Raw genomic sequence first — 14,025 nt, 5'->3', positions numbered from 1 at the left:
TGTTGCAAGTCGCGTTGTTCAACAGTCTCAACAATACACACCCGTGACCCCATACAATGCCAAACACGACAAGGACACAAAGTCTTTACCATGGCCACGATTTGGCCACGATGACAACACGATGTAATCAGAGAATTGTTTTAGCATAATGTCGAGCGCCAGAGAGTCGCCGACATTTGCTCATCATAGTCATTCATACCACGGAACAGCCAGGCGGGTGCCAAATAAAAAACCCTCACATGTTGACCAAATACCTGAATTCACACTATTCGATTCCGCTTCTTTAGCGATACAAGCTGTCGAATATACCAAAACATGCCCGCAGTCACAAACAGTAAGAACTAATCACAAAAGTCAACAACGGTCAAAAGATTCGAACAAAACGGAAGGAAGGAAAAGCTCACCCCAAACAATCCAACAGGCCTCGCCCATATGTACTCGGGTGAAAGCAGACCCAATTGCACAGGCCCAGAAAGCAGGGCTCCAAGACTGGCCACTGAAAGCACCAAGCCAGTTCGAAGGCTATCACGAAACACAAAAGAAGTCAGCGGGATTTTGGCTACGGGGTCGTAGGTAGGAGGGGGCTTACCCGATTTCAGTAGGACGAAGAGCGAGCGAAGCGAGCCCACAGATAAGAAGCGAAAGCCAAGCTCCAGATGAAAAGCCGTAGAATATGGATACGATCACTATGGCCTTCACGCTTTGACTGGTGGTAATAGTGAGCGACGCAAAATGGCAAGAATAAAAAGAAAAGGAAGACGTACACTGAAACGACGGTACACAAGCTCGCAGCCAAGACTACCGTGGTGGGGATCAACAAGGTGAAAGATCCATACTTGTCCGCTAGGAGACCCATCACTATGCGCCCCATCAGGCTGGCGATGTGCGTGATTGCCAACTGTGGAAGAAGAGTCACCCCTGTACGCTTTGAAGGGGACGGGACAAGCGTACCGCATAAAACGCCAGATGTGGGTTAACATCATGCAGTACCGCGTAATCCTCCATGTACGAAGCGGGGAAGTACATCGTCAGCAGGGCAATGAACGTTCTGCAAAAACCATCATCATCATCAGAGAGAAGAGACAGGAAGCACGAAAAACTCACGCGCCCATAGCCAACGCATAATGCCGTTCCTTGAAATACACCAACAGGCTCACTTGAGGGAGCTTAGGGATGAACAGTTTGGCCGGCATTCCCATGAGGCTGTTGCCTATCACCAGACACGCAAGGACCATGTATGCAGTAATGCGCACTGCTCCACTGAACCCTTTTGTAGGGAGGAATTTGCTAACCATCGTCCTTGTCAGCCGCAACGCGGAGGAGGAACAGGGGGGCTTACTCTAGCACTGTAGGAGAGGGCATCAGAACCATTCGATGGCTTAAAAGGACAGAAAGAACTCACCAAGAGGGAATACAATTGCACCAGCTGAAGCTCCACTGAGTACGATCCCAGTAATGAACGCTCTCCGTTTCTTGAAGTGGTGCATGCACACGATGGCGGTAGGCAAAAAGATCATGCCGAGCCCGAGACCCATGCCTACGCCTTGTATCAAGAACAGCTATATATTTCAAAAACAAGATGGTTAGTAGGTACGAAATGAGCTCGTGTAGGAGAGGGCACTGACGTGCATGAAACTTTCTGGATCGACAAAGGAGAGCAAGAAGAGCCTGGGTGATATATAAATACGAATATGTTTTGCGTGTAAGACAGAAAAGACGCACGACATCCCGAAGAACGCAGATCCGGGCAGTACAACCCAATGGAAATGGTTCGCGTCGACTGCTTTGCCCGCTAGGAACGCCAGAAGGAAGGGAAATGCGAATTGAAGACTTCCTATCAATCTATATAACGCTAAGCACAGTGAAAGAAAGACGGAGAAAAAGAGACGCACGCAAGCTTGTTTGGGGAATGGAGCTTTGGAAACTCGTTCATGTAGTAATCGCGATAGACGCCCCACGTAAAGATGTACCTGTTGAAAACCGAATTCATAACCAACACAATCCCGACTCTTGAAAAAACTGCTTACCCAAATGTGCAGAACTGCATGATCCACCTACATCCCCCATCAGCCTCAACACACCAAAGGAAGAAGAAAAAAAAGAAAAGAGACGTACGCCCCAACGACAGTCATCCACGCCAACAAATCCTTCTCCATTGTGTCCTTCCTCGGAACGTTTGTCTGTGCCTCGAAATCGGGATTAGAGTCCACCACGGGCGGGATCAATATCGGATTAGGTCTCGAGCGTGTCTTTGAGTTGAAAAAGGTGGAGGAGACCCATGCCCGGGATTGGGCCAGCCAACTGCAATCTCCTCTCAACAAAACAAAAAAAGTCAAACAACAAGAAGGAAAAACGTACACCCCAGGCCGAATCCATCTTTCATCCACATCCTTCCGTTGCCCCTTCTCCAAGTCCTCGCTCCTAGCGGGAGGAGGAACAGCCCACCCGCCATTAGCCGTGCGCACTTCATACTGCGCAAACTGGTTCTCGCGCGGCGTCTGAGGCGAATACATCCCATAACGGCGTTTACTCCTCTCATCCACCCGCTGCTCCCGTCCCTGCCCTTGCTCCCACTCCTGACCATGAGTCTGTTGTTCCCATTGAGCTGGAGCTTGCGCCTGAGCCTGAGCCTGTTGCCCCAAGAACCGCCCACTCGTCGGCGTCCGAAACTCAAAGAACCCAAGACCAAACTTTTTCTTCCCACTCAGTTGTTGTACCTGCTGAGTGGGGAGAACGGCAGAGCGAGGAGAGTTGATGCGCGTGATGTAAGTTCCCCCTGGCGTCCTGAGGTCTGCTGGTGTCTTCAAATCAGACGGGAACCCATTAGCAGCTGCAGGACGAGCGGTATAAGGACCCTTCATCGGCCGTGGGTCCCATTGAGGGCTGAAAGTCCCGTACCCATCTGACGTCTTGAGGTCTAAATGCCATTGTTGTTGTGGACGGTGAAGAAGGTCGTTCGCTGTACGAGGTGCTTCTAGCTGTTGGCGGGGAAGGTTCGGGGTCCAGGTATGTGCATCCAGGTAGGCGTCGTGCGTCTTCTCGTTCCGAGGGTCACGATGAGCGAACCGTGCCTCTTTGGTCGTATGTGGTTGTCTGGACAGCCCTGCTGTCCTGGGCGACTCGTTGTGCGGGAATCGAGAGCTGATTGCTGAACGAACGGCGTTGACGTGATTAGCTATCGTGGCGCTGAGCGGACATGCTGAGTCGGTGTTATTAGTATTAGAGGCCTTTGAGTTGTTATTATTGAAGATGTTAGGGAGTGTCGAGGTCGAGGATGCCAGCCAGGGCATAATCATCGTGGTGGATGCCAACCAGGGCATTGATTACACATTCCACTGCCCACCATCTTTACCAATGTTGGGGGCTGTGCACGGTATGTAACCTCGGCGCGTGTCCGTCCTGGCCCGTTCTTGCTTTTATTCGAGGTAGGAGCCTTGAGCAACATTCTCGACTAACCCACAATACAAAAGTACAACCAACAAATTCTACAGAAAAGTTTTGTCGCGACTTTGCACTAAGCAAATATTCTGGAAGTGTCCGAGTCCATGCCTTCCCTGACGCCACGAAACGTTGAGTCAACGTTTCAACACCCAGCAACAGCAAAGAAGCGCAAGACAGAGCGTGCACTTTTATACTGGAAAATCATCAGTCCTCTTCTCAAACCGCACTCCAAGCACCAAACCCAAGAGGCCGACCCATGCCAATTTCACTCAAGAACAACCTCCATCTCCCCTCCCGGCTTGAAGACCTCCGTACCACCAGCCAATGCATCGATTAACAGCCCCAAGCGCGTCGCGCCAAAGTCGTGCTCCTACCGTTCAAAAAAAGTGGTCAGTCGCCTTGGAAAAAAGCGAAAGGGAAGAATATTGGAAAAAAACGCACCTTTCTAATCTCCTCCAAATCATCTTTGAAAGCATCAGAGACCGAGGCCATCCAGAATTGCCGGAAGCGATCTTTCATTTCCTGTTCCTTCAATTCCCGATCTCCATTATTTGAGTTTCCTGGTACGGGTAGGAAAGAAGGTAGGTCCGCTGGTGGGGGTGACGGCGAGGACGACAAGTGCCTCAGATTTTTCGGCGCTGACGCTCCAGCAACATTCAATTGTGTTTTCGTCTTTGCGGCTCTGAGGGATGCATCGGAACTGGAGGAAGAAGAGTCTGATGAATCCGAATCCGAGTCTGAATCCGATGATGAACTTGAAGAGATAATAGGTTTGTGTAGCGATGTCGGTGGATGTGCGGACTCGTTGCTGGAGGGTGAGTCTGAAGAAGAGTCTGATTCAGAGCTGGAAACAGCTGCTCTTCTCTTCCGCTTCCTTGTTCTTTTTCTTGGTGCTGGTGCCATTCAAAGGTGAAGGGAGCCCGAATTTAGGGTTAGGTTTCAAAAGTTTAATCTCATGAGCTCCTGCAGCTGCTGCGAAAGGACGTCCGAAGCTGAAAAACTATGGCAAGCCGCCAACGTCGATATAAAGGCCATCGAAATCATAATCTCATCCCATTTCCGAACTTCAGTCGGTCACCACGCTTGTATGGATAACGGCTCTTACGCACGCGTGTTTTTATTCACGCTAGAGAACGGCATGCAAGTTATTGCCCGCATTATCCTCCCTGTTCGTGAATCGGTGAAAACAGAGGCCGAGGTGGCGGCGATGGAGCTGGTACGAGGTCATTACCCCTGGTCGTTGTTGTGTTATTGCGATGCTCACCCCGTTGTAGCGCGCACATCTATCCCTGTTCCAAAGGTTTACCTTTATTGCAGCACACCGGAAAACCCTGTGAGAGCCGAGTGGATTCTCATGGAATACATGCCGGGTCTTTGTCTGGCCGATGGTTTTGAACAACTCACATATGAACAAAAGCGCCGTACTGCTACCGATCTGGCGAAGATCATGTTTTCTTTGTTTAACATCACCTCGGCCGAGTGTGGCAGTATCTCTCCGTACTCTGGAGACAGGAGCGATGAAAGCCTCTGCCACAACTCCCTTCGCTATCCGCTCTTTACCCCACTCTTTTCCCCGAGGCTCACTCCTACTACCCTCAAAGGGCAATCTGTCATGGTCGGTCCCATCAATGACATAACCTTTCTCGACTACCCCCGCCAGGTCGATCCCCAGCGGTGTGGACCCTTCAACTCCGAACGCAGTGTTATGGAAGCCTTCGCCTTCCTGGGCACGCCTCCAACACGGCCCGGTGGGAAACTCAGCTGTTGGGTGTTCGAAAAGACCCTCGAAGTCTACGACGTTGTCAAACAATTTTACAACAATTCCCAACAGTCAGAGGTGTCTTCCTCCAACCACGACCGGTTCCACTTTGCGCACGGCGATCTGAGCAGCTTCAATATCCTCATTGATCCTTCCACCGGCGCAGTCACAGGTATCATTGACTGGGAGATGGCAGGGTTCCGCCCAGCCTGGCTGGCTGCCGTCGGTGGCGGGTGGTTCGATGACGACTCTGAGCGTTTCCTCATGTCCGATTTCCAAAACTCGCGTGGGAACCATGCCGATGAGACGCCAGCCGACGCTGTGCTTCGCGCACACTTCCGGCTCCGCTTGGCAACATTGGACGCGCAGCTCTTTCGCCACCACCTGCAGGGAATAGAGCTCAGAGCGCTCCTCTACGCGTGCTGCAATGAGTTCGATGGGAACACTGAGATGTGGTTGGAGAAATATAAGGATCAAGAGTGGGTGGTGGCGAGGAGGGGGGATTTTCCGTTTGATTTTATAGAGTGGCTTCACGAGCGGTTCGACCTGGAGGATAGGTGTGTATTTCCCACAGCTTTCAGCTCCTTTCTCACAAGTAAGGGAAACTGTGTGGCCCAATAGCTTGAGAGGCCGCCGACGCGGAGTCTCAATAAACGCTATTCTCGATGCTGATGAATGAACCTATTCTAACCAACAGGCCAAAAGGTTCTCACTCTGGCGCTGCGGGAACCGTGTGGTATGTGCGAACCAATAATTATAATCTATTATAATCATCCTATTTGTCAAGTTATCTTACATATATTCCCCGCCAGTTAAAATGTGGTGAGGATTGAATAAATTGCAAGGGATTATCTTCAGGAGATGTTTCTCGTGAAAGTATCATGTTTTACAGAATGATTGCTGTTTTAGAAGTAAAATCCGACAAGTCCCGACTCCCTAAAAACGGTAGGACTTGAGAGTTGACTTGTCCTTGCCCATAGCGTATCCTCATTGATTCCAAGAACATACTGGTCGACTTTCTCGAACCACCCATCTGAATCAGCGTCGCCTTCAAACTTCTGAATCCGGAAACTCGAAGCCATTTGCTCCGGAACCACAAATATAAGCCGCCAGTGGTTTCCCAGGATCGATGGTTGAAGGTGGGAAAGCATAGAATCTCGTTTGAGCCACGATTGTATTCTCTGGAAGCTGACAACCCCCACAGGACGCTCTGTTTCGACGGTAGCATAGATTACGGTCAAAACATCCCCAGGGGTATAGAGGATAGAATGAAGCGCAGAAAAGTTTCGTTCTTGCGGGACCAGGTGTACAGACTTTCGCTGAGTGACTGCCCCCTCCAGCAGCTGGGGGAATGCGGCTGAAGGACAACAACAACTCGCAGTAGGACCAGGATACATCCACTGGGAGGTATCGGAATCAGTCAAACGCCGGATAGTAAATTGCTCCGGCCCCTTGAGACCACCGAGGTGCTTCAACACCTGTACCTGAAACATCTGACCACGAAGTGTCCCCGCATTACGTGTGTTTTTAATGATTCGGTAGAATTGGAATGAAGCACCCGTTTGGGATCGTTCGTAGATCTCTAATGAGGTTGTCAACGCCCACGGAGAAACTGCTGATATTTGAGCAGCATCTAGCAAACGCTCATCGTCATCAACTGACGGAAAGAGCTGAAAAACGGATTGCGATATGGATTTCGTTGAGCGGGTCTTACGCCAAAACTCTTCCAAGCACATATTGTTTGAGCACTCTTTGATATTTTTTCCGATTCGTGCCGTGGCTTCATTAATACTTGGTGGGGTATGAAAGCAGTCGCGGGGGTTGAAGCCAAAATATCTTGTCGACTCTCGAAGCCAGGAGTAGCTGAGATCTGGCGGGGCAAGAAACATTCTATAAATGACGTCAGTGTAGTACCCTGACTTGTAGACTATCACTCACCCCGTCAAGAAAAGCTCCTGAGGGGACCACAATGTGGTTATACGCCTCGACACCCAGTTAGGAGAAATTGGCTTCTCGATCCATTCTTGAAAAGCATTGTTTGGTGAACATGTTGCAATAATTTTGACGAAATGATGGTTGAGGAGAAAATGCGCAGGTCGACTTGACGGCCCATCAGCGTCAAAGAAGGCGATGATATACTCATCATCTGGCCAGAAGTTGACAACTTCTACGGATGAGTCGATTAGATAAATGGTGTCGTGCGCTTCGGTTTCGACTGTTTGGAATAGACATCGGGTGCCCGCGAGCATACTTTGTATCAATATATAATAGAGGTAAGCGGTCTTGCCTGTGAGTAGGTGAGAGCTAGAATAAGAAGAAAGACGGGATCCCACCTGTTCCAGGCTGACCGCTAATGACTGCAGAGCCGTTGCCGCCCTCTGGTAGGTCATCCAGCAATCTAGAGAGAAATGTGTACTCTTCCCGGATGAGAAGGGGCAGGGGCATGCGCGGTGGCGGAGACTGGAGATGTAAACTTGAAAGGTCCAGATACTCAAATGAAAATGGAAAGAGGGAGCAAAACTCTTCATCAACGTCATCGTCACTTTCATCGTCATCATGATGGGTGGGTTGTGTAATGTGGTCAGCGCCATGGTCGGTCGCCGAGTGCTTGTTGCTGAATTGGAGCACAGCAAGCTTGGTAGCTAGGCCGTCAGTACCAGCCCGGTAATCCTTTTCTTTGCGATTCGGATAAAGCTTTGCCATGCTATCTTGTAACTTCTCATAGTCTGCAAGTGTGAGCGTGACGCTGCGGAACAGTTCTTCATAGAGGTCTTTGCGATTCCAGAGCTTCTCGTGGAGCTCCTGAAGCCAATCAGGAACTGGTGGAAAATGGGGGTAGACAAATGAGCGAGGGCAGGAGGGGATCGAGCTACAGTTGGGTTGTTGCCTACCTTTTGAACTGGTAAGACGAGCTCGTTTCAAAGGCGGCCCTGTAGTGGCAAAAGCAACAGTCGGAACCTGAATGCTCATATGCACAAGTCACAAACACTCACAGGAGTTTTCTTCCAGGGCAAATTGAAGATCAGTTGAGGTATATATAGGTCGTGAGACAGATGAAACTCGCCTGGTGCTTGGGGCAACTTTATAAGAAATCGAAGCGTCCGCTCGTCGACCCCATCTGGGAAGACACCACTTAATCTTGTAGCGATGTCGTCCACTCGAATAGAAAATTTCTGAATATCTTCCATATTTTCGATGCGTTGGAACAGATTGTTTGAAGGATTGACGGGGATTGACTTGGTTAACTACCATGGGTTGAGCTACAAAAACTTAAGTTGGCTTGAAATGTACTCACCTTATACAAAACGATTTCGTGAGCATCATATTTACCAACGTCACTATTGGCCGCCGTGGACTTAATATTCCGTAAGAGATCAAAAACCAAGTCGTCGAGGCCATTTACAACAAAGAATGGCTGTTTGGGCCCGGGGCCGCTTTCAAAAAGGATGCACCAAAACTTCTTTGCTTTGAACATCTTGCGTAGACAATGCCCGCTACGTTAGTAGTGGATCTTACCAAGGTCCTACTTGATTACCTACCTGAGACCTGTGCTCCTTTACTATTGTATAGTTTGTCCTACAACATCAGGAGGAGGATAAGTGCCAACAGCATCACACTCAAAGAGAATGCCGACACATGATGCATGAGGTTCACGATCGACACTGTGTCGCAGGATAGAGACCAGATGTTTTCAGCATCATCAATGCGAAACCAAAAATCCACATCATAGAGTGTACGGCCCGGCGGACCGTCGGAGTGTGGAAAACACACAACGAACACACTCAAAACACTCTATAACGCCGCTAGCATTTCATGATTTCTATCATGCCTTTAAGTTCTCACCTCCGTATTTCTTGCTTGCGGGAGGGACGGACGAGTGCCGTTTAAGGGTCCCGATACTGGTGGGCTCAAGCTCACCGCTCTCATCACCGTCATACCGACCTACACGTGACCGACACCGACACAACGCAAATCGCGGGAGTCGGGACTTGGTCGGGACTCAGGTTTTCAAGTCCTAACCTTCGATCTGGTCCTGCCGACATTTCTGATTTTCGTCATGACCCTCTTATGCAATGGCAACATAGCCGCTACCTGTTTCTGCTGTCTATCGTTTTTCCCAAGTTCTTCTAACTGTTGCCCTTGGCCTTTGGTGGGACGACCGGCTGCGTATGCTTGCGCTTCACCATGTCAGCATCCGTTTCTTTCGTTTCATTGGCATGCTGATAATATTGTAAGGTACGTTCTGCGTCAACTAAATCGCCCGGTTGGTTTTACGCGCTACGGCGACGTTCTTTAGATCATTTCCTCTCAGCCATACTAACGATGGGTTCCACAATATTCATCAGTTCCCGATAGACTACCGAAACGAAACTGCGAAAGGACTCTTGGTTATGCCTCTCAAAGAACTGAAAAGGATTCAAGACTCGTTGGCCTGGCCAAAAACACCCGACAACATGTCAATAGTCGCTTGGGCACAATGCGAGCCTCGAGTCTACAGCACTTCTAACATAATTCAGTTCAGAGGGAATCCAATTTCCGAACACTGAAACTTGTTTCTGGCTTCATCCACGACATTTCTTCGTTCTTGGACCAGGGCGCAGTCAAAGACATGACAGCGTATATTCAATGTTCGGGAGCATTGCTGAACTTGAAGACCCTTTGGAATGTTTCCCACCTAGCTGCTCTTGACGACGCGTGTTGACGTGCTAGCTGGTGTCAAGTCAGTCTCGCATCACCGTTTTCCAGCCTCTTAGCATTTGTTAACTGCACAACGGAAGCGTGAACTATCGAATGGATCATAGACGAGTCATACCATAGCAACTAGTCATAATAAAATAATTCACCCTAACCGATTCCGCTTCTTCAGCAATACAATGTACTCAAACATGCCCGCAGTCACCCAGAGCACGAACTACTCATAGTCAACGATTGGCGATAGATCTGAATGAAAGGAAGGAGGTCTTGTTCATTAGTCGTAGGCCTCAGAACAACTTGGGAGTTGATTGGACCTTCCCCATAGCGCATGCTCCTCGATTCCAAGAACATGCTGGTCGACTTTCTCGAACCACTCATTTGAATCACGGTCACCTTCATACCTCTGAATATGAAAAGTCGAAGCTATTTGCTCCGGCACCACAAATATAAGCCGCCAGTGGTTGCCCAGGATCGAGGGTCGAAGGTTGGCAAGTATACAAGCTCGTTTGAGCCATGATTCGATTCTCTCGAGATCAACGACTGCCACAGGATGCTCTGTTTCAACAGTAACATGGATTACGGTTAAAACGTCCCCTGGAATATAGAGGATAGAAATTGCAGGAAAGTCTGGATCTTGCGGGACCAGGTGAACAGACTTTTGCTGGGTGACTGCGTCCTCGAGCAAGTGGGGGAATGTTGACGAATAAGAGAAGGAATTCTCCGTGGGACCAGGATACATCCACTGGGAGGTGTTGGATCCAATCAGACACCGTATCGTGAATCGCTCCCGCCCCTTGAGAGCATTGAGGCGCTTCAACAATTGCACCTGAAAAATCTGACCTCGAATGGTCCCCTCATCAGGCAAGTCTTTAATCATGTTGTAGAATTCGAATGACGCATCCGCTTGACGATGTTCATAGATTTTTAACAAGGTAGTCAAAGCCCATGGGGAAATCGCTGCTGTTGTAACCTGGCTCAACATACGACGATCATCTTTTGGTGAGATCTGAAATATGGAGTGCGAGATCGATTTCCTTGAGCAGGTTTCACGCCAAATACTTTCCAAGGAAGTTTTTTTCGCAGTCTCGTCTATCTTTTTTTCAATGCTCCCCAAGTAGTCAAGCAAGTAATGTGGTTTCAATCTTGCATTAAAGCAGGTGCGAGGGTTGAAACCAAAATATGTTGTTAATTCTTGGAGGCGGGAGTAGGGTAAATGTGGCACAGCAAGAAACATTCTATAAAGCATATCAATGGAGTTCCCTGACTTGCAGGCTATCACCCACCCTGTTATATAAAGCTCCTGACGTGACCACAGAGTGGTCACAATCCTGTTCAAAACAGCGCCGTTGCCCATCTTTGTTGTCCATTTTTCATCTGCCACGTTTGGTAAGCATGCCCCAATGATTTTAATGTAATGATTGTCGATAATAAACTGCGCCGGTCGGGGTGATGGCCCATCAGCATCAAAGAAGGCTACAACACCTTCGGTCGACCAGGAATTGACTACCTCGATCGATGATTCAGCGATTAGATAAACCGTATTCTCATGCTTTTCGTTTCGAATGGGTTGAAATAAACATCGGGTGCCCGCGAGCATGCTTTGTATCAATCGATAATAAAGGTAAGCAGTCTTACCTGTGCCGAAGTGAGATCTAGCATGAAAATAAAGATAGAATCCCACCTATTCCAGGCTGGCCAGTTATGATTGCAGAACCACGACCGTCCTGTGGCAGGTCATTCAGCATCTTGGAGAGGATGTGGTATTCTTTCCGAATGAGAAGCGGCATAGGCATGCATGGTGGTGGAGACTGGAGATTTAAGCTGGAAAGATCCAAGTATTCAAGTGCAAATGGGAAGAGGGAACCAAGTTCTTCATCAACCTCATCGTCACCTTCAGTTTGATCATCATTATGATTGATTGGTTGCACAATGCGATGAGGGCCATGGTCGGTGACCAAGCAGTTGTTGCTGGATTGGAGTGCAGCAAGCCTGGCCGTTACAACACCAGCAGTACCATTCCAACAATCCTCTTCTTGGACATTCAGATAAAGCTTTGTCATGCTCTCTTGCAACCTGTTGTAATCTGTAAGTGTGAGTGTGACGCTGCGGAACAGTTCTTGACGGAGGTCTTTGCGATTCCAGATCTTCTTGTGGAGCTCCTGAAGCCAATCCGGAATCTCTGATGGAAAATGGGGGTAGATAAATGAGCAAGGGCAGGAAGCTACAGTTAGGAAGAAGAAATGTTGTAACCCACCGTCTGGACTGGTCAAACGAGCTCGTTTAAACGGCGGCCCTGTAGTGGCAAAGGCAACAGTCGGAACCCGAATACTTATATGCATAAGTCACATACACTCACCAGGTTCATCTTCTGGGGCAAAGTGAATGTCAATTGACATATAGACTGTGACACAGATGAAACTTGCCTGGTGCTTGGGTTCTCATAGGGAACTTCACAAGTATGTGAAGCCTTCGATCAGCAACCCCGCCTGGGAAGACATCACCTAAACTTTCAGAGGGTTCCTTCATTTTAACAGCAATATCCTCAATCTCTCCTTGTGCTTTGATGCGTTGTAAAAGAGTAGCTGCGGGAGCGACAAGGACTGGCTCGTTTAGCTAACATGGTTCAGCTACAAAGGATTGAATTGGCTTAAAATGTGCTCACCTTATATAACGGGATATCTTGAGCATCGTATTGGCGCATGCGATTCAACGAGGCTTTGATCATCACCTTGAGGTCAAAAACCGGCTGGTCCAGGCCGATGTCAACAGCGAATACCTCATTGGAGCCACCGTCCAGAGGGATGCACCAAAACCGCTTCGATTTCACCATCTTGCATAGACAGTATGGGCTACGTTACGAGTGGGTTACGAGTTGCGTCATTTCGTCTCGAGAATACCCGCCCCAAACAATCACAAACACGAGTCAGATGTCTGTCAGACGGAAAAGCTAGACGGAGCTGAGTGATAGTAAAATTACACTCCTTGGCAACTAATGAATGGATTTCCACCATTCGCTTCTTTAGCGATACAAGTTGTCAAATGTACTGAAACATGCCCTCAGTCACAAATGGTAGGAACTATTCACAAACAATGGTCAACGATTGGCAATAGAAAAGTAAAGAAAGCTCACCCCAAACAATCCGACAGGCCTCGCCCATATGAACTCGGGCGAAAGCAAACCCGATTGCACAGTCCTGGGCTCGAAGACTAGCCACTGAGAGCACCAGTTCGAAGACTAACACAAACAAGTCAGCGGGATTTTGCTACAGGAACGTGAGGGGCTCACCCAATTTCAGTAGGACGAAGAGCAAACAAAGCGAGCTCAGAAATAAAGAGTGAAAGCCAAGCTCCAGATAATAAGCCGTAGAATTCGGATGCGATCACTATGACTTTGACGCTTTGACTGGTGGTACGAGCGTCGAATGATGAGGGACGCGAAAATGGAAAGAAAGAAAGCCGGCACACAAGCTCGCGGCCAAAACTACCATGGTGGGGTTTAACAAGGTGAAAGATCCGTGCTTGTCCGCCAGGAGACCCATCAGGGTGGCGATGTTCGTGATTGCCAACTGTTAAAGAGGAGTCAGTATCAAGTACACCTGTACAATTGAAAGGGGACGGGTCAAGCGTACTGCAGATGAGGGTCAACATAAGCGTAACCCTCCATGTGCGAAGCAGGGAAGTACATCATCGGCGGGTAGGTGAACGTTCTGTAAGGACCATCATCAGAGGGAAGGGAGAGAGAGAGGAGAGAACAAGTCACGCGCACATAGCCAAAGCATGATACCGCTTCTTAAAATACATCAGCAGGCTCGCATGACGAAGCTTAGGGTTGAACAATCCCTTGAGGCTGTTGCCTATCTATGACCAGACACGCAAGGACCATGCATGTGGTAATGCGTACTGCTCCGCTGAACCGTTTTGTGGAGAGGAAGCTGCTAGCCATAATCATCGTCAGCTGGAATGCGGGGGAGAGACGAGGGGGCATACTCTAGCATTGCAGGTGATGGCATTGAAACCACTTATTGGCTTAGAAGGACGGAAAGAACTCGCCAAGTGGAAATACATTTGCATTAGCTGGAGCTTTGATCCCCGTAATGAACGCTCTCCGTTTCGTAAAGTGGTACAAGCCT

At 48.8% G+C, this 14,025-nt stretch overlaps 6 protein-coding genes across 6 annotated transcripts; 2 read left to right on the top strand and 4 right to left on the bottom strand.

Moving 5' to 3' along the window:
- Positions 1 to 242: 242 nt before the first annotated feature.
- Positions 243 to 3,320, bottom strand: LACBIDRAFT_318348 (uncharacterized protein; the record flags this gene model as incomplete). The annotated part of the gene is made up of 14 exons (XM_001879315.1): positions 243 to 341; positions 405 to 522; positions 590 to 706; positions 765 to 898; positions 952 to 1,048; positions 1,105 to 1,287; positions 1,340 to 1,346; positions 1,403 to 1,559; positions 1,626 to 1,668; positions 1,723 to 1,842; positions 1,893 to 1,970; positions 2,028 to 2,054; positions 2,116 to 2,301; positions 2,359 to 3,320. The coding sequence occupies 14 exons, from the start codon at positions 3,318 to 3,320 to the stop codon at positions 261 to 263; spliced, it is 2,310 nt and encodes a 769-aa protein (XP_001879350.1). The 3' UTR covers positions 243 to 260.
- Positions 3,321 to 3,706: 386 nt separating this feature from the next.
- Positions 3,707 to 4,344, bottom strand: LACBIDRAFT_318347 (uncharacterized protein; the record flags this gene model as incomplete). Its single annotated transcript, XM_001879314.1, has 2 exons — positions 3,707 to 3,811; positions 3,883 to 4,344. 2 exons carry the CDS (start codon positions 4,342 to 4,344, stop codon positions 3,707 to 3,709), a joined length of 567 nt encoding a protein of 188 aa, XP_001879349.1.
- Positions 4,345 to 4,528: 184 nt separating this feature from the next.
- Positions 4,529 to 5,821, top strand: LACBIDRAFT_318346 (uncharacterized protein; the record flags this gene model as incomplete). The annotated part of the gene is made up of 2 exons (XM_001879545.1): positions 4,529 to 4,664; positions 4,716 to 5,821. The coding sequence occupies 2 exons, from the start codon at positions 4,529 to 4,531 to the stop codon at positions 5,819 to 5,821; spliced, it is 1,242 nt and encodes a 413-aa protein (XP_001879580.1).
- Positions 5,822 to 6,105: 284 nt separating this feature from the next.
- LACBIDRAFT_318345 (uncharacterized protein) lies at positions 6,106 to 8,675 on the bottom strand (the record flags this gene model as incomplete). The annotated part of the gene is made up of 7 exons (XM_001879313.1): positions 6,106 to 7,090; positions 7,139 to 7,487; positions 7,534 to 8,019; positions 8,092 to 8,130; positions 8,194 to 8,202; positions 8,265 to 8,445; positions 8,496 to 8,675. The coding sequence occupies 7 exons, from the start codon at positions 8,673 to 8,675 to the stop codon at positions 6,106 to 6,108; spliced, it is 2,229 nt and encodes a 742-aa protein (XP_001879348.1).
- Positions 8,676 to 9,257: 582 nt separating this feature from the next.
- Positions 9,258 to 9,747, top strand: LACBIDRAFT_318344 (uncharacterized protein; the record flags this gene model as incomplete). The annotated part of the gene is made up of 2 exons (XM_001879544.1): positions 9,258 to 9,436; positions 9,498 to 9,747. The coding sequence occupies 2 exons, from the start codon at positions 9,258 to 9,260 to the stop codon at positions 9,745 to 9,747; spliced, it is 429 nt and encodes a 142-aa protein (XP_001879579.1).
- Positions 9,748 to 9,952: 205 nt separating this feature from the next.
- On the bottom strand, positions 9,953 to 13,880 carry LACBIDRAFT_293780 (uncharacterized protein). The gene is made up of 14 exons (XM_001879312.1): positions 13,797 to 13,880; positions 13,662 to 13,753; positions 13,525 to 13,602; positions 13,381 to 13,461; positions 13,026 to 13,130; positions 12,873 to 12,939; positions 12,558 to 12,744; positions 12,377 to 12,508; positions 12,252 to 12,318; positions 12,150 to 12,188; positions 11,577 to 12,074; positions 11,179 to 11,530; positions 10,736 to 11,130; positions 9,953 to 10,688 (listed from the first exon to the last, which is right to left on the bottom strand). The coding sequence occupies exons 3-14, from the start codon at positions 13,541 to 13,543 to the stop codon at positions 10,456 to 10,458; spliced, it is 2,175 nt and encodes a 724-aa protein (XP_001879347.1). The 5' UTR covers positions 13,544 to 13,602; positions 13,662 to 13,753; positions 13,797 to 13,880; the 3' UTR covers positions 9,953 to 10,455.
- Between the last annotated feature and the right edge of the window lie 145 nt (positions 13,881 to 14,025).

Source organism: Laccaria bicolor, genomic scaffold (assembly GCF_000143565.1).
Source record: "Laccaria bicolor S238N-H82 LACBIscaffold_8 genomic scaffold, whole genome shotgun sequence".
Lineage (NCBI taxonomy): Eukaryota > Fungi > Basidiomycota > Agaricomycetes > Agaricales > Hydnangiaceae > Laccaria > Laccaria bicolor.
The sequence above is the reverse complement of the archived record's forward strand: the minus strand, read 5'-3'. Positions and strand labels throughout refer to the sequence as shown.

Bases quoted from the DNA above. Each gene is read 5' to 3' on its own strand.
- LACBIDRAFT_293780 (XM_001879312.1), bottom strand. The intron at 12,189-12,251 runs GTGAGTGTATGT...TTGCCACTACAG, and splicing joins TGCCCCAGAAGATGAACCTG to GGCCGCCGTTTAAACGAGCT. The intron at 11,131-11,178 runs GTGGGTGATAGC...TATGCTTTATAG, and splicing joins CAGGAGCTTTATATAACAGG to AATGTTTCTTGCTGTGCCAC.